The 17,332-nt window shown below is 56.0% G+C and overlaps 1 protein-coding gene across 1 annotated transcript; it reads left to right on the forward strand.

Moving 5' to 3' along the window:
* The first annotated feature begins 5,331 nt into the window (after window positions 1–5,331).
* Window positions 5,332–14,114, forward strand: KDELR1 (KDEL endoplasmic reticulum protein retention receptor 1). Its single transcript, XM_007997422.3, has 5 exons — window positions 5,332–5,639; window positions 6,371–6,471; window positions 6,824–6,982; window positions 11,927–12,179; window positions 13,359–14,114. Exons 1-5 carry the CDS (start codon window positions 5,549–5,551, stop codon window positions 13,391–13,393), a joined length of 639 nt encoding a protein of 212 aa, XP_007995613.1. The 5' UTR covers window positions 5,332–5,548; the 3' UTR covers window positions 13,394–14,114.
* The last annotated feature ends 3,218 nt before the right edge of the window (window positions 14,115–17,332 follow it).

Raw genomic sequence — 17,332 nt, forward strand, 5'->3', positions numbered from 1 at the left:
TCGCCCCTCCTCTCCATTGCCCTTCCCCAAGCAGCTGGCTCAATCAGCGCTCAGAATAACCCCCCCACTCCGCCCCAAAATAACCCACAGCTGTGGCCTGGCCCCCGCGGGGTTAACACTCGCGCTCCCCTCCCTTCCCAGTGGCTGCTCACCCTCCAGCCCCTCCTCTGCCTCTCCCAGACCCACCCCTACCTGGCTTCTGCTCTTAGGGACCCTGGGTCCTGCTCCCTGCCGAGGCCCAGGAGGGCAGCCCCTGGCCCCACCCTTCTCACGGGGGCTGCATGCTCAGTTCCTTCCCACAGGGATTAGGGAGAGCAGCCTCCCCCACTCCAGGGACAGAGGAGGGACATCCCCAGTCCTCCAGGACTCTGAAGGCCCAGCCCCCAGAACCCACGCCCTCAGGGATCACAGAGTCCAGCCTCTCAACACCCCCCACCCCCACCCTCACCTCCATCTCCACCTCCTCATGAGCCTCCGTTTCCACTTCCATCTGCACAAGGCTAAAGTCCCTGACTCTCATCCCCTGCCCTGTCAGGGACTCAGGAGACTGAGCTCCCAGCCTGTCCTTCCTCAGTCAGAAGCGCTATCCGCTACCTCCTCCCATAAAGACCCAGGAGTCCTTCCGGCAGACCCTTCCTCCCCCAGGCCTTGGGAGTTTGGGCATTCGGTCCTATTCTTTCCCAGGACCCAGGAGGCTGGGCCCTCCTGCCCCAAGACTCTGGAACTCCAGTGCCCAGCCTCCTCTCCCCACAGGAACCAAGAGTCCAGGTCCCCAGCTGCCCTCTTCCCCCAAGGACCCAGGAGTCTGGGTTCCCACTCTTCTCCTCCCTTAAGGTTTCAAACCCCATCATTCCCAACATCCTGGGTGCCCCCCCCAGCTCCAGCCTCCCTAGTCACCCCACTTAGATCCTGTACATAGCACAGCCTGTCCCCAAGCGGGGAGGAGGAGGAGGGTGCCAGAAATTCCTAGGGTGTCCCTGTCTTCATTGCCCCCCACAGCATCCAACACAGAAGAGAGAAGCGGCCACTTTGATCAACAGCTCCCCCCCCGCAACCTCGAGTTGTGCTGCAGACGGCATCCCGTTTCCTCCCCCCTCACCCCCCAACACACACAACACCGGTCTCTCCCCACCCGAATCCTGGTGCTTGGAAGAGGCTGTAAGGGTGTTCCAGAACCTTGAGGAAGGGGTGGGAGCTTGGGGCGAGGGGTGCTGGGGGCCTGGATGCCCTCAAGGTCCTTGGCAGGGGTATTAATAGCAGACTCATAGCTCTGACATGGGAGGGGAGAGCGAGAGGAGAGAGGGAGAGGGCCGGCCGGCGATGGGGAGGACTGATGCAGGGAGGGGGTACAGGGAGAAGTGAGATAGATGGAGACACAGGGATATGGGGCATCAGGTATGTGGGGCTGGGGAGAGGGAGTCAAGTGTCAGAGAAATGGGGGGCGTGAAAAGGTCTGAGGTGTAGGGACCTAGGAAAAAGGGGCTCAGAGAGGGAGAGACAGACAGGGTAGAGGAGAGTCCCTGAGGGACAGGGGAGCTAGGTGGGGGTCAAGACCCCTGCCCAGCATTCAACCCCCCTCCCTCCAAGAGGCTCCTGGCCAACTTCCCCTGTCCTAGATTTGGGGGTCCACATTCCCCCCCACCACCCCTGCATCCCCTGTCCCCGCCTTACCTTTTCATGACCCTGTTCTGTGGAGGGGATGGTGGGGGGGCCAGGACCGGAACCCGGTGTCCAGTGACCCCAAGATTCCGAGGAGGGCTCAGAGAGCCGATGTCGGGGGGCAGGCCCCGGGGCGGCGGCAGTGGTGGTGGCAGCAGCAGCGGCAGCCCGGACCTCCTGTCTGTCCCTGGCTCCGTCTCTCCTTCCTCTTCCTTGGTCCTGTCCTGCCCTGTCTCTCCCCCAAGGTTGCGGCCACCTGGACTAGGCGAGGACGTGGCTACACATGTTGCTCTGGAAGTTGGGCCCCGGACATTGCGGAGGCTGTCGGGGCGTCCTCTTGCCGCCCCGACCCCGTGGGGATCCCCCCTCCGCCCACCCGGGGTGCCCCCCTCTGCCGCTTCAGCCCCGGCTCCTCCCCCCTTTCCATGTGTCCAGTCCCACCTCTCCCTGGCTCACTCGCACCCCCGCTTTGTGCCCTCAGCCCCCCCACCCCCCCTTCCAGCGTCTGTGTCTGTCTGTCTGTCTGGGTCACCTCTGAAGCTGGTGGCTAGTGTGTGTGTGTGTGTGTGAGGAGCAGGAGATTGCCTGCTTGGGGAACTGCTTTTCCCTTCCTCGCTTGGCCACCTCCAGACCCCCCCAGACGCCCCCACTCTCAAACACAGGCAGAAACACACACACGCACACACGCACAACCTCACTTCCCTGGGATTCCCCAACACCCCCAGAGCTTGAGGAGGGACACACACACAGACACACACACACAGAGTGGGGGGTCTAATGGGGGCCAGGCTGCCACTGCCAATAGGGGCTGTTTGGACAGACAGGAGGACACAGGCAGCCGGGGACGCCCAGACGCCTGGCCGGACGCAGGCAGGAGGCACAGAACCCAGGTACACACCATCCATCTGGGTTTGGGGGGGCCAGGGGGAAGGAGCGGGGGCCCCATGACACCCAGGCAGGCGGCTCAGGGTCGGTATAGACAGACCCCTCCCTCCCTCCACCGCCGCAGCGCTTACAGACACACCCCCCCTCCACCAGCCAGCCTCAGACACCCGGACATACAGATCCTCACCGGGCAGATGGCAGACGCTCGAGAGACCCCTGGGGGCCAGGCGGACCCACCCAGGCGACACCCCCCAGCAGGGCACCGGTGGCCGAGGGAGGCTGCGGGAGGCTGCGGGCGAGGGTGGCGGCGGCGGCCGCGGCTTGGAGGAGCCGGAGCGGGAGGGACTCACACACTTGCTGTGTTCTCGCACACACACACTCACTCGGGATGCGATTAACATTCAGTCCCCGTCCGCCACTGCCGGGAGACCCACAGCCCCCCCTCCTGGCCTCCCTGGGGACCCCTCCTCCTGCCAGGCTTGGGGAGGGGGCCGCCCCCCACCCCCAGCTACCAGCCTCTGCCTTCCTCCTGGGACAGGGGAGTGAGGGGCTGAAAATAAAACGGAAGGAAGACGTCGGGCTGGGGACCGGCAGGCAGGGACTCAGAACCCGGTATGGAGACATCAGCTTCAGAGCTAGACTTCAGGTCTGGGGGTGGTTGCCCTCTGCCCCATCCCTGCCTTGAGGCTCTGGAAACAGGAGGCCTTTCCCTGACTTCAGTGTTCACCATACTAAGACCCAATCTGTGGCTTTTATTGCCCCAGAAGGCCAGGCCTGAAAACCAGGTCTCCACCGTGGACCCAGGAGTCCCGCCCCCCGGTCCCTTCTCCCTCAGACCCAGGAGTCCCTTCTCCACTGGGACCCAGCAATTTGGGGCCCGCCTCCAAGTCAGAGTCTCTTTTAAGGACTCTGTCATCCCGACTCTCCCCCAGTACAAGCCACCTTCAGGGACCCAAGACTCGTGGATGTCCCCCTTGGGTACCCAATCCTTCCAGCCCTCTGAAGAAACCAACATGCCTGCTCCCCTTCTTTTATTGAGGGACCCTGGCCTCCATCACCTGTGGGTACCCCATCATCCAGAAGGGAAGCAGCATCTGTCTCCTCGTAGATGCAGGAGTCCAGACCACAGGCTGTTCCCCGAGGGTCCCACACCCGGATGCCCACTATTCCCCTCCTAGGGGGCTGGGCCCGGCACTTTTATAAAGCCACCGTGCGGCTCTAGGGTAGAGCATGGGGCAGGACAGCTGGGCCTCTGAGGGTGGAAGGGGGTGTGTGTGTGTGTGGGCAGGGCAGAAATTCTGGAGCGGGGGGAAGCCAGGGCCAGGGGCTCCTGAGGTAGTTTGGGTCAGAGTTTCAGCCTTGAGCCTCCTAGGTGGGGTTCCTGTTTCCTTCATCCTCAAGGCCTGGGAGAGCAGGGTGAGGTGCACATTCCTGAAAAAGAAGAGAATCAGGGCCTAAATGTGTGGGTCGTAAAGGGAGAAAGAAACCGTAGATCTAGATTCTTAAGGTTAGGAAGCTTGAGCCATAAGATGGTGGGGGTGGGACCCTAAGTTCCAAGGAACAGCATCCTAGGAGAGAAAAGGGCTGCGGCCCTGGACTGCTGAGTCTCAGGGAGGAGGGGCCGGGGCCCTGGACTCCTGGGTCTGAGGGAGGAGGGGCCGGGGACCTGGACTCCTGGGTCTGAGGGAGGAGGGGCCGGGGACCTGGACTCCTGGGTCTGAGGGAGGAGGGGCCGGGGACCTGGACTCCTGGGTCTGAGGGAGGAGGGGCCGGGGCCCTGGACTCCTGGGTCTGAGGGAGGAGGGGCCGGGGATCTGGACTCCTGGGTCTGAGGGAGGAGGGGCCGGGGCCCTGGACTCCTGGGTCTGAGGGAGGAGGGGCCGGGGACCTGGACTCCTGGGTCTGAGGGAGGAGGGGCCGGGGACCTGGACTCCTGGGTCTGAGGGAGGAGGGGCCGGGGCCCTGGACTCCTGGGTCTGAGGGAGGAGGGGCCGGGGCCCTGGACTCCTGGGTCTGAGGGAGGAGGGGCCGGGGATCTGGACTCCTGGGTCTGAGGGAGGAGGGGCCGGGGGTCTGGACTCCTGGGTCTGAGGGAGGAGGGGCTGGGTGTCTGGACTCCTGGGTCTGAGGGAGGAGGGGCTGTGGGGACTGGACTCCTGGGTCTGAGGGAGGAGGGGCTGTGGGGACTGGACTCCTGGGTCTGAGGGAGGAGGGGCTGGGGTCTGGCCTCCTGGGTCTGAGGGAGGAGGAGCTGGGGATCTGGACTCCTGGGTCTGAGGGAGGAGGGGCCGGGGGCCTGGACTCCTAGGTCTGAGGGAGGAGGGGGCTGGGGGCCTGGACTCCTGGGTCTGAGGGAGGAGGGGCTGGGGACCTAGACTGCTAGGTCTGACAAACGGGCTGGGGCCTTGAGTCCTGGGTCTAGGGGAGGAAGTGGGTGGGGTATCTTTCTTGTCTTCTAGGGGATTGGAGCTAGAGTGCCTGAAAGGGGCAGAAGCTGGCAGCTGAGCCTCTGGGTTCCTGCAGGATTTTTAAAGCTCAGAGGGCAGCCTCTACATCCCTGCAAGGGCTGAGGGTGGTGTACTGGACTGCGTCCCTTCCAGAGACACAGACTGCCTGGGCAAGCCGGTGCCGGATTTGGCACTTTCCAAACCCTGCGACCCTCCCAAGTTCCTAAGGGGCAGCTTTGGGGGTGCATTTAGCGCCGCCACGGCAAAGCAGGAGGTGGGCGATAGGGGGCGCCGGGGATCCGGGCCCCGCCCTCGGGGGCGGAGCCTCCCGGCCCGGACTCCTCCCCCTCCCGCTCTCCTCCCTCTTCCCGGCTCCAGCTCCGCCGCCAGCTCCGGCCTTTGCTCCCCCTCCCAGAGTCCCCTCCCCGGAGTGGAGCGCACCTAGGGTCCCTCTCCCTTCCCCCCAGCCCAGCCTCCCGTTCAGACCAGCAGCCTCGGGGGGCAGCCCCCCGCCAGCCTGCCTCCCTCCCACTCAGCCCTGCCAGGGCCCCCCAGCCATGAATCTCTTCCGATTCCTGGGAGACCTCTCCCACCTCCTCGCCATCATCTTGCTACTGCTCAAAATCTGGAAGTCCCGCTCGTGTGCCGGTGAGAGGCCCACCAGGGCTGGCGAAGGAGAGAGATTGAGGGCGGGGGTTGGGGGCGTCCCAGGACTCAGGCAGGGTTTGGGGGCACTAGGGGCACAGGTTCCACCCCCACTGCTTGCTGGGGATCTCTCTTCTAGGTTCTGGGTCTCCAGGGGATCAGCTCCCTTCCCCAGACTGGCGGGGGTGCATACAGTTTGATGTGAATGGCTTTAGGCCCCCAATTCAGCCACCCCCAGCCCCGGTCTGGGCAGCCCGAGGGTTCACGGACCGGGAACAGGGAACCATGGCAGGCGGGGAGGTGGCTGTGAGTTGGTGACGTGGACCGTGGCGGCCAGGAAGGGAACGGGAGGAAGGTGACCAGATCGGGGGGCTGAGGTCAGGGGAGGTCCTCCCTAGGCCCCACCTCAGGTCCGGACTGAAGGAGGACCCTGAGGGGGTCAGGGGTGGCCATGAGGCCTAGTCTGGGACGGAGCCTCGGGCTGGAGTAGCTTCGGGGGCCTGGGCTGCCCCCTGGCTGTGGGCCGTGGGAAAGGGCCCTGATGAGGCGGGGCGGGCTGGGGAGGCCTCCGGGGACAGCTGCACTCCAGAGCTGCCTCCAGGCTGGTCCCGGGCGCCGTGCCTTAGTTTATTGCCCATGCAGCCCACCCCCAGCCTCCTCTCTCTCTTTCTCGCTCTCTCTCTCTCCCCCTCTCTCTCTCTCTTTCCCTCTCTCTGTCTCTCTCTGGACCACAGGAATTTCAGGGAAGAGCCAGGTCCTGTTTGCTGTGGTGTTCACTGCCCGATATCTGGACCTCTTCACCAACTACATCTCACTCTACAACACGTGTATGAAGGTAGAGGCTCCTCCCCACCCCTCTGGCCCCCACTGAAGCACTGGAGCTGGGTGTGGGTCCCAGACTCCTGGGTCTGAGGGAGGAGGGGTTGGGGGTCTGGACTCCTGAGTCTGAGGGAGGAGGGGCTGGGGGCCTGGACTCCTGGGTCTGAGGGAGGAGGGACCGGGGGTCTGGACTCCTGGGTGTGAGGGAGGAGGGTCTGGGGATCTGGACTCCTGGGTCTGAGGGAGGAGGAGCTGGGGGCCTGCACTCCTGGGTCTGAGGGAGGGGTCTGGACTCCTGGGTCTGAGCCTGCTGGGGCACAGACCCTGGCCTGTGAGTTGAGGCCCCTTCTCATCATCCTCCTCCTCAGGTGGTCTACATAGCCTGCTCCTTCACCACGGTCTGGTTGATTTATAGCAAGTTCAAAGCCACTTACGATGGGAACCATGACACATTCAGAGTGGAGTTCCTGGTCGTTCCCACAGCCATTCTGGCATTCCTGGTCAATCATGACTTCACCCCTCTGGAGGTAGGCGCCTTGCTGTGACTCCTTATTTGGGGGGATAGTTGTGGCAGAGTAGTGGTGACAGGAGACCCTCTCACAGGCTTCCTTCTGCAGGGTATGCCCCAACTGCCTCATTTTAGGACGCATAAGTTCAGTGCATGGGCTGTGGGGTCAGAGGAGATTCACACAACAGCAGCAAGACTCACTATGTGTCAGTCGCTACCCTCAGCATTTCACCTACTTACCTTTCTCAGCAGCCTCATTTTACAGATGAGGAAACTGAGGCTTAGGGACCTTTTTTTTTTTTGGAGACAGAGTCTCACTCTGTTGCCCAGGCTGGAGTGCAGTGGCACGATCTCGGCTCACTGCAACCCCTGCCTCCCAGGTTCAAGCAATTATCCTGCCTCAGCCTCCCGAGTAGTTGGGAAGACAGGTGCACATCACCATGCTCTGCTAATTTTTGTATTTTTAGTCGAGACAGGGTTTCGCATGTTGACCAGGCTGGTCTCAAACTCCTGGGCTCAAATAATCTGCCTGTCTTGGCCTCCCAAAGTGCTGGGATTATAGGTGTGAGCCACCACACCTGGCCCAGCCTTCTTGAATTTGAATTCCAAATCTGCTAGTTTCTTTTTTCTTTCTTTCTTTCTTTTTTCTGAAACAGTCTCACTTGGTTGCCCAGACTGGAGGCAGTGGCACGATTCTGGCTCACTGCAACCTCCACCTTCCAGGTTCAAGTGATTGTCCTGCCTCAGTCTCCTGAGTAGCTGAGATTGCAGATTTGCCCACCACCACGCCAGTATAATTTTTGTATTTTTAGTAGAGACAGGGTTTCAACATATTGGCCAGGCTGGTCTCGAACTCCTGACCTCAGGCATGAGCCACCACGCCTGGCCCCAAATCTGCTAGTTTCTATTAGCATGATCCTGGGCATGTGACTTGACCTCTCTGTACCTCGGTTTCCACATTTGTAAAGTTGTGATCAGGTCATTGTGAGAATTTACTGAGATTTTGCAGCATTGCCTGGTGTCAGAACACATAAAGACTCTAGAATCAGAGTGTAAAGATTTGGATCCTGCCTCTACCACATAGCAGCTATGGGATTCTGGGCAAATCACATAACTACCCTGTGCCTCAGTTTCCTCATCTGTAAAATGGAGATAATCAGTTCCTGTGTCATTGGGTTCAAATGAGAGGTTGGTATGAATAAAGCACAGTGTCTGGGGTGAGGTAGGAAGTGCCGTTTCAGTGTTCAGTGACTGAAGTGTTTAGTCCCATCTCTCATACTTTTAAATGTTTGCTGTTACGATTTTTCATTCCATGATGTTTTTGCTGGAACCTGTACAAACTCCTGGGAGGAATTTTGGGAGAACCGATGCTAAGTTTGCGATCTCTTGCCTCCTGGGGCCTGGCAGGAATAATAAATTCAGGGCAACCTTTTCTTACCTATGCCCACTCCTGCCTTATAGGAAGATAGGCCTGGGTGGCCAGATGTGCTGATCTTTTCAGCAGAAGCCATAATTCAGGAGTTTTCAGGCGAGATGTCGCATTTTAAAATTTTAGTCACAGATTCAAACTTTTTCTTTCTTTCCTTCGTTTCCTTTCTTTCTTTCTTTCTTTCTTTCTTTCTTTCTTTCTTTCTTTCTTTCTTTTTCTCTCTCTCTCTCTTTCTTTCTTTCTTTCTCTCTTTCTCTCTCTCTCTCTCTTCCTTCTTTCCTTCTTTCCTTCCTTCTTTCCTTCCTTCTTTCCTTCCTTCTTTCTTTCTTCCTTTCTTCCTTTCTTTCTTCTTTTTTTTTTCGAGACGGAGTCTCGCTCTGTCGCCCAGGCTGGAGTGCAGTGGCGTGATCTTGGCTCACTGCAACTCCCGCCTCCCAGGTCAAGCGTTTCTCCTGCCTCAGCCTCCTGAGTAGCTGGGATTACAGACGCATGCCGCCATGCTTGGCTAATTTTTGTGTTTTTAGTAGAGATGGGGTTTCGCCACGTTGACCAGGCTGGTCTCAAACTCCTGGTCTTAAGCAATCCTCCCATCTCGGCTTCCCAAAGTGCTAGGACTACAGACATGAGCCACTGTGCCTGGCCTTCAAAATATAGCTCTAAAAGCACTGTACAGGCCAGACAAATCCAACAGAGGGTGACTTTGGCCCATGGGTCAGAGATATCAGAGGGAAGCTGCATCATACTGTGGCGGGAATCCTGGACTTTGCAAATATATTGTTATCACCTTCCTTGGATCACTTATCCAAGCCCTTGACTTAACTCGTAACTGTTCTCTTGACTAGGGATTACTAGACCCATTTTGAGGATAGGGAGACTGACTGAGGCTGAGGGAGGTAGTGCGGCTTGCTAAAGGTGGAGGAGGCCAGACCAGAACCCAGGCCTCTTTTTTTTTTTGAGCCTTGCTGTGTCGCCCAGAGTGTGGTGGCATGATCCTAGCTCACTGCAACCTCCGCTTCCCGGGTTCAAGAGAGTCTCATGCCTCAGCATCCCGAGTAGCTGGGATTACAGGCAGCGGCCACCATGCCCAGGTAAAATTTTTTTGTATTTTTAGGAGAGACGGTTTTGCCATGTTGACCAGGGTGGTCTTGAACTCCTGGCCTCAAGTGATCCGCCTGCCTCAGCCTTCCAAAGTGCTGGGATTACAGGTGTGAGCTGCCATGCCTGGCCTAAGGAAAATATTCTTAAAAAATTCAGACAGGCTAGGTGCAGCGGCTTATGCCTCTAATCCCAGAACTTTGGGAGGCTGAGACAGGTGGATCATGGATCACGAGGTCAGGAGTTAAGACCAGTCTGGCCAAGATGCTGAAACCCCATCTCTGCTAAAAATACAAAAATTAGCCGGGCGTGGTGGCACGCACCTATAATCCCAGCTACTCGGGAAGCTGAGGCAGGAGAATCACTTGAACCTGGCCAGCAGAGGTTGCAGTGAGCTGAGATCGCATCACTGCATTCCAACCTGGGTGACAGAGCAAGACACCGTCTCAAAAAAATAAAAAATAAAAAATAAAAATAAAAACTTCGACATCATGGAATAGATAAAAATGCAATAAGGTTGGGTGCAGTGGCTCACGCCTATAATCCCAGCACTTTGGGAGGCTGAGATGGGTGGATCACTTGAGGTGAGGAGTTCAAGACCAGCTTGGCCAATGTGGTGAAACCCTGTCTCTACTAAAAAAAATACAAAAATTAGCTGGGCATGGTGGTGAGTGCCTGTAATTCCAGGCACTTGGGAGGTTAAGGCAGGAGAATCACTTGAACCCACGAAGCGGAGGTTTGCAGTGAGCCAAGATCGCGCCACTGCACTCCGGCCTGGGTGACGAGCGAAACTCGGCCTCAGGAAAAAAAAAAAAAATGCAACAGACCTTCTATCTCTGCCTGAGCTATGACTCTATTCCCTAAAGGCAACCCCAGGGGTACGAGTTGAATGGGCATGAATTTCATGGTTTCGTGTCCCAGCAGCATGAACTAACCTGGCTTGACGAGAGCCTCCCTGGAGGATTCTAGAGGATTCTGGAGGATTCTGAGAGCAGGTCCTGGACTCCACCTGCCTCAGTGGGAATCCGGACACGTTTCTTATCCCTTGGGCCTCAGTTTCCTCATCTGTACAATGGGAATGATAGCAGTACCTACCTCATGGGGTTAAGGCTCAGGCCAGTGAACACCCTAAGGAGCAGTGCCTTGGATGTCGTAAATGCTAGAAAAGCAGGAGTTGTTATGAACAGGTCCTGGTGCCCCCACCTTCCTCCCACAAACCAAGACAGCCGAGGAGCCACACCTGCCACCTGGCTTTGCACTCTGAGGGGAGGTTTCAGTGTGTCTGCAGATCACACATCACCCCAGGTGGCACTTTCAGGGAGCTGGGAACTGAAAGGGGGCTGGCAGATGTCTTCTCCCCTGTCCCATGATGTCCTGTCCTGCTCACGAATGATGGTTGTCACTGCTCCCTAAATGGTGGCCTGTGCTGAGCACATGGGGACCCCTTTGTAGATGCTCGCTCCCATCTCCTCACTCATTCAAGAACTGTGCTAGGTGCTACGGCCGCGGGGTGAACAAGAAGTAGGATCCTAGCCTTCACGGAGTTCAACTGCTGGTGTGGGTGGCCAGGAAGGAGATAAGATGGTGTGACAGTCCTGGGGGAAGGATGGCCAGGGAGGGTCCCTCTCAGGAGGTGACTGATGAGCTGAGGCTGGGCGAATATGGAGTAGGCAGATGTGTGACAGTGTGGGAAAGAGCTTTTCCTGCTGCGGGAACAGCATATGCAGCATGCCGCAAGAAATGGCACGTGGGCCGGGCGCAGTACGCCTGTAATCCCAGCACTTTGGGAGGCCGAGGTGGGCAGACCACCTGAGGTCAGGAGTTCGAGACCAGCCTGGCCAACATGGTGAAACCTTGTCTCTACTGAAAATACAAAAATTAGCTGGGTGTGGTGGCAGGCTCCTGTAATCCCAGCTACTCAGGAGGCTGAGGCGGGAGAATCGCTTGAACCCAGGAGGCAGAGGTTGCAGTGAGCCGAGATCTCTCCACTGCACTCTAGCCTGGGTGACAGAGTGAGACTCCATCTCAAAAAGAAGAAAAAGGAAGGGAAATTTCCAAAGCAAGATTCCAACCCAGCCTGCCTTTCAGAGAGGCTCGACTGCAAAGTGTTCATGAGGACGGACTGCAGATCCTTGGTTCGAATCATTGCTCTGCTGCTTGCTGGCTACATGGTCTTGGGCGAGTATCTTACCTTCTCTGGTGTCAGTTTCCTCATCTGTAGAATAAGTGTGCTAATCAGAGGATCTCCTCGCCGGGCCATGGTGGTGATTAAATCAGAGATACCAGTAACTCAGGCAGAACTGTGTGTGGCACGTGGCAGCGCCTGGACTACCTTCCTTCTCTCTCCACCTTCGCAGCACCTGTAACTGCCATGTCGTCCTCTGCCTTCTCCCCCGCCCTGTCCCCTCCCACCTCATCCTGTCCTTGGTCTCTTTGCAGATCCTCTGGACCTTCTCCATCTACCTGGAGTCGGTGGCCATCTTGCCGCAGCTGTTCATGGTGAGCAAGACTGGCGAGGCGGAGACCATCACCAGCCACTACTTGTTTGCGCTGGGCGTTTACCGCACGCTCTATCTCTTCAACTGGATCTGGCGCTACCATTTCGAGGGCTTCTTCGACCTCATCGCCATCGTGGCAGGCCTGGTCCAGACAGTCCTCTACTGCGATTTCTTCTACCTCTATATCACCAAAGGTAGCTGGGATGTGGGGCGGCTGGACGGGAACCTCCTATTTCTGCAGCTCCTGCCCTCCCTGGAGCCTGGGATCTGTCTCCTTACCCCTGTATTATGCAAAGGAGGGAGCGTTTCTTCACCTGGTTTCTGGGGTTGCAGGCCCACCATCCTCCTAGGAATTCAGACCGTTAGCCTCTGTCCTTAGCCCCCGTGTCACTTGGAGTGCAGGCCAGGCAGGGCAGGGACTCAGCCCACTGAGATTCGTTCATTTATTCATTCAACGAACGTATTGAGCACTTTCTGTGTCCCCAGCCAGGTGCCAGGCTCTGGGGTTACAGTAGGAGGAGAAAAGACAGACAAAGACCTCCATTTCCCTTTTATTCTGGTGGAGGAGATGGTGAATGAACAAGTAAAGAGAGAATCGATCGGGCGTGGTGGTTCACACCTATAAACCCAGCTCTTTGAGAGGCCACAGCGGGTGGACGGCTTGAGCCCAGGAGTTTGAGACTAGCCTGGGCAACATGGCGAGTCCCTGTCTCTACAAAAAAATAGAAAAATTAGCTGGGTGTTGTGGCGTGCACCTGTGGTTCCAGCTACTCAGGAGGCTGAGGTGGGAGGATCCCCTGAGTCTGGGAAGTTCAAACCTGCAGCGAGCTGTGATTGCCTGGGTGACAGAGTAAGACCTTGTCTGAGAAAAACAAAACAAAACAAAAACCTTAAAAAAATACATAGAAAGAGAATTGGCCAGGCACAGTGGCTCACGCCTGTAATCCCAACACTTTGGGAGAGTGCTTAAGCCTAGGAGTTCCAGAGCAACATAGCAAGACCCTGTCACTACAACAAATAAAACATTAAAAAATTAGCTGGGCATGGTGGTGCATGCCTGTGGTCCCAGCTCCTTGGGAGGCTGAGGTGGGCGAATTGCTTGAGGAGGTCAAGGCTGCAGGGAGCTGTGACTATGTCACCGCACTCCAGCCTGGGCTGTAGAGTGGGATGCTGTCTCAAAAAAATAAAGAGAATTGCCAGTAGCGAGAAGGGGTAGGAAAGAAAGAAACCAGGAATGTATTCGTGAGTCCCAGGGACCTCCCTCCCTGTGGACCTGCCCATCTAGTGTGCCTGCCCTGCTCTGGCTGTGGGAGACTGTCCCCTCCCTGCAGGGGCCCCAGCGGTAACGCCCTCCCTGTTTTCTCTCCTCACAGTCCTAAAGGGGAAGAAGTTGAGTTTGCCGGCATAGCCCCGGTCCTCTCCATCTCTCTCCTCGGCAGCGGCGGGAGGCAGAGGAAGGCGGCAGAAGATGAAGAACTTTCCCATCCAGGGGTGACTTTTTTAAGAACCCACCTCTCGCGCTCCCCATCCCGCCTCCTGCCAGGTTTCAGGGGGACAGTGGAGGATCCAGGTCTTGGGGAGCTCAGGACTTGGGCTGTTTGTAGTTTTTTGCCTTTTAGAGAAGAAAAAAAAAAAATCTTTCCACTCTTTAGTTTTTGATTCTGATGACTCATTTTTCTTCTACTCTGTGGCCCCAATTTTTATAAAGTGTTTTTGAGTGTCCTGTGGGCCGGGGCAGGGTCCAAGATCTTTTCCCTTCCCCAGGCCCCTCGGCTCCCTCCCAGATCCCACCCCCAGCCCCACTGGTTGCCAAACACTAAATCTGCTGACACCCATCTGCCCCACCTCCTGCCGTGGCCATGAACCGCAACCCCCTCTAAATTTCTAGGTTGGGGGTAGGGAGAAAGGGAGGCCCAGGAAGGTCTCCCCTGATTTTTTTTCATAGTAATTTTTTCCCCCAGAGTTTGAGTTTTTTCGTCTTCTCATGGTTTTTTGGCAAATTAGGGGGGCCCGGGGCTCAAGTGCAGGAAGGGGGCTGGGCCGAGGGTCCCATGGCTCTCACACCATGTTTTTGTACAGAACTGATGGTTGATTCTTTGTTCTCTTGAAATAAACAGAAGAAAATGAAACCTTTCTTTCGCTGCTCCTTGCCGCTCTGTCTCTGGCGTGTGTGGGGTCTCGCCCCTGCCTTTCTTTCTGCTTCTGCTTTTGCCTTGTTGACCATCTGCAGGCGACGAGGCCTGGGAGGAGCAGGAAGAGGAGAAACTGGGTCTCCCAAGACTCTCAGCTGTGCAGTTCCTTGCGGTGCTGCTGGGAAGAAGTTTTGGAGAGAATCTTGAAGAGTCTTCTTACCTTGGCACAGAACTTGTCTGATGGTTCTCCAAACCCTCAGGGTTGCAGAGGACCTTCACGAGCATTGGCTGGGCGCGGTGGCTCATGCCTGTAATCCCAGCACTTTGGGCGGCCGAGGCAGGTGGATCACCTGAGGTCAGGATCACCGGCCTGGCCAACATGGTGAAACCCCGTCTCTACTAAAAATACGAAAAAAATTAGCTGGGCGTGGTGGTGCACACCTGTAGTCCCAGCTACTCAGGAGGCTGAGGCAGGAGAACTGCTTGAACCCAGGAGGCGAAGGTTTCAGTGAGCCGAGATTGCGCCACTGCACTCCAGCCTGGGCAACAGAGTGAGACTCCATCTCAAAAAAAAAAAAAAAACAAAACAGAGCATGTATGTCAGGGACCACACGTGGGCAGCCCCCGTCCCACCCTAACTTGACATTTTTTGTTGAGGCATTGTTTTCTTAAAAAAAAAAAACAAGAATGGGTCGCTAGCCTTTAAAAACCAGATTTTCACATTAAAGTCTAGAATCTAGATTTCTGGCTTCTCTTGAAAAAAAAAAAAAAAAAAACAACCATCAGTCTAACAATGCTGGGTCCTCATTTCTGGATGGCAACAGATGGCTGGATCTGAATGGATGGGACGCAGCTCTTTTCACCACAGTCCCCAGGACTTGGCTGCAGGCTTGTTACATTTATTATTGGGCTGACACCATGTGGTTATTTTTGTTTGTTTGTGAAGTTAAGAGGAAAGTGAAATATTTTCCTTGTCTCCAGATTGGCCTCACACCTGGCCTACTTTCTTCACTTATGTTACCTGCCTGGCTGTTGTTAGCTTTTGGATTTTTGACCCTTGACTAAGTCAAACTTCCTAGATGTCCTCTAAGACCTTCCTAAACTGTATAACTGCCTGCGGCTTCCCTGGAGCCTGGCTCTGGAAGCCTGAGGAGGCCGGGAGCTGGCGTTTCCTGAGCTCTTGAAATGGACCAGGCACGTGTGTTGCGTGGATGAGCTCCCGCGACCCTCACGGCATCCCTACAGAGGGGGCAGTTTGTGGATGAGGAAACAGGTTCAGAGGGGTGAGTGGCAAAGGTGAGCTTTGCACCTGGGCTTTGTGATGCCAAAGCTTGTGTGTTTAAACAACGCTATGTGGTTTTTCAGTGTTTTTTTGGTGGTTGTTTATTTCTCTTAAGTCAAGGGACCTTCTGTTTAGATTTGTGCCTGGAAGCCCAATATGGAAAACAGGAGCAGGGCTGCTCACTCGCTGGGGTTGACTGGGGAAGGGGTTGTATTGCTGCCTGCTCAACCCAAGGCGCCTCTTTTTTTTCTTTTTTTTTTTTTTTTTTCTCACTCTCCCAAGCTGGAATGCTGTGGTCTCACTCTCCCAGGCTGGAATGCTGTGGCACGATCTTCTCTCACTGCAACCTCTGCCTCCCTGGTTCAAGTGATTTTCCTACCTCAGCCTCCAGAGTAGCTGGGACTACAGGCGTGTACCATCAAACCTGGCTAATTTTTTTTTTTTTTTTTTTTTTTTTTTTTTTTTTTTGAGACAGAGTCTTCCTCTGTTACCCAGGCCGGACTGCGGTGATGCGATCTCACCTTGCTGCAACCTCTGCCTCCTGGGTTCAAGCAGTTCTCCTACCTCAGCCTCCCAAGTAGCTGTGACTACAGGTGCCCGCCACCACACACAGCTAATTTTTGTATTTTTTAGAGACGGGGTTTCACCATGTTGGCCAGGCTGGTCTTGAACTCCCAACCTCAGGTGATCCACCTGGCTCAGCCTCCCAAAGTTTCTGGGATTACAGGTGTGAGCCACCGCGCCCGGTCTCCTTTTTGTATCTTTTGGTAGAGACAGGATTTCACCATGTTGGCCAGGCTGGTCTCAAACACTCCTGACTTTAAGTCTTCCAGCCTCAGCCTCCCAACTGCTGGGGTTACAGGCGTGAGCCACCACACCCAGCCCCGAGGCATCTCTCTCTCTTTTTTTTTTTGTTTTTTTGTTTTTGTTTTTTTGAGACAGAGTCTTGCTTCATGGTCCAGGCTGGAGTACAGTGGCACAATCTCAGCTCACTGCAACCTCTGCCTCCCAGGCTCAAGCGATTCTCCTGCCTCAGCCTCCCGAGTAGCTGGGACTACAGGTGCCTGCCATTGTGCCCAGCTAATTTTCTTTTTTCTTTTTTTTTTTTTAATATAAAGTCTCGCTCTGTCACCCAGGCTGGAGTGCAGTGACGCGATCTTGGCTCACTGCAAACTCCGCCTCCCAGATTCAAGCAGTTCTCTGCCTCAGCCTCCCAAGTAGCTGAGATTACAGGCGCCCACCACCACGCCTGGCTAATTTTTGTATTTTTAGTAGAGACGGGGTTTCACCTTCTTGGCGAGGCTGGTCTTGAACTCCTTTCCTAGTGATCCACCTGCCTTGGCCTCCCAAAGTGCTGGGATTACAGGTGTGAGCCACTGTGCCCAGCCCAATTTTTGTATTTTTTAGAGGTGGGGTTTCACCATGTTGGCCAGGCTGGTCTTGAACTCCTGACCTGAGATGATCCACCCGCCTTGGCCTCCCAAAGTGCTAGGATTATAGGCATGAGCCACCGCGCCCGGCTGGCATCTCTTTGAACAGTCTGAAAAGCATCCGTCTAAATCCGGTTCAGTTCCTTAGCTGAATGCAGTGGCTCACGCCTGTAATCCCAGCACTTTGGGAAGTGGAGGTGAGAGAATTGTTTGGGCTCAGGAGTTCAAGACCAGCCTGAGCAAAAGAGTGAGACACCCTCTTTAAAAAAAAAAAAAAGAGGCCGGACGCGGTGGCTCACGCCTGTAATCCCAGCACTTTGGGAGGCCAAGGTGGGTGGATCACGAGGTCAGGAATTCGAGACCAGCCTGGCCAACATAGTGAAACCCTATCTCTACTACAAATACAAAAATTAGCTGGGTGGCATGCGCCTGTAGTCCCAACTATTCAGGAGGCTGAGGCAGGTGAATCACTTGAACCTGGGAGGCAGAGGTTGCAGTGAGCC

The sequence above is a fragment of the Chlorocebus sabaeus genome, chromosome 6 (genome assembly GCF_047675955.1).
Source record: "Chlorocebus sabaeus isolate Y175 chromosome 6, mChlSab1.0.hap1, whole genome shotgun sequence".
Classification (NCBI taxonomy): Eukaryota; Metazoa; Chordata; class Mammalia; order Primates; family Cercopithecidae; genus Chlorocebus; species Chlorocebus sabaeus.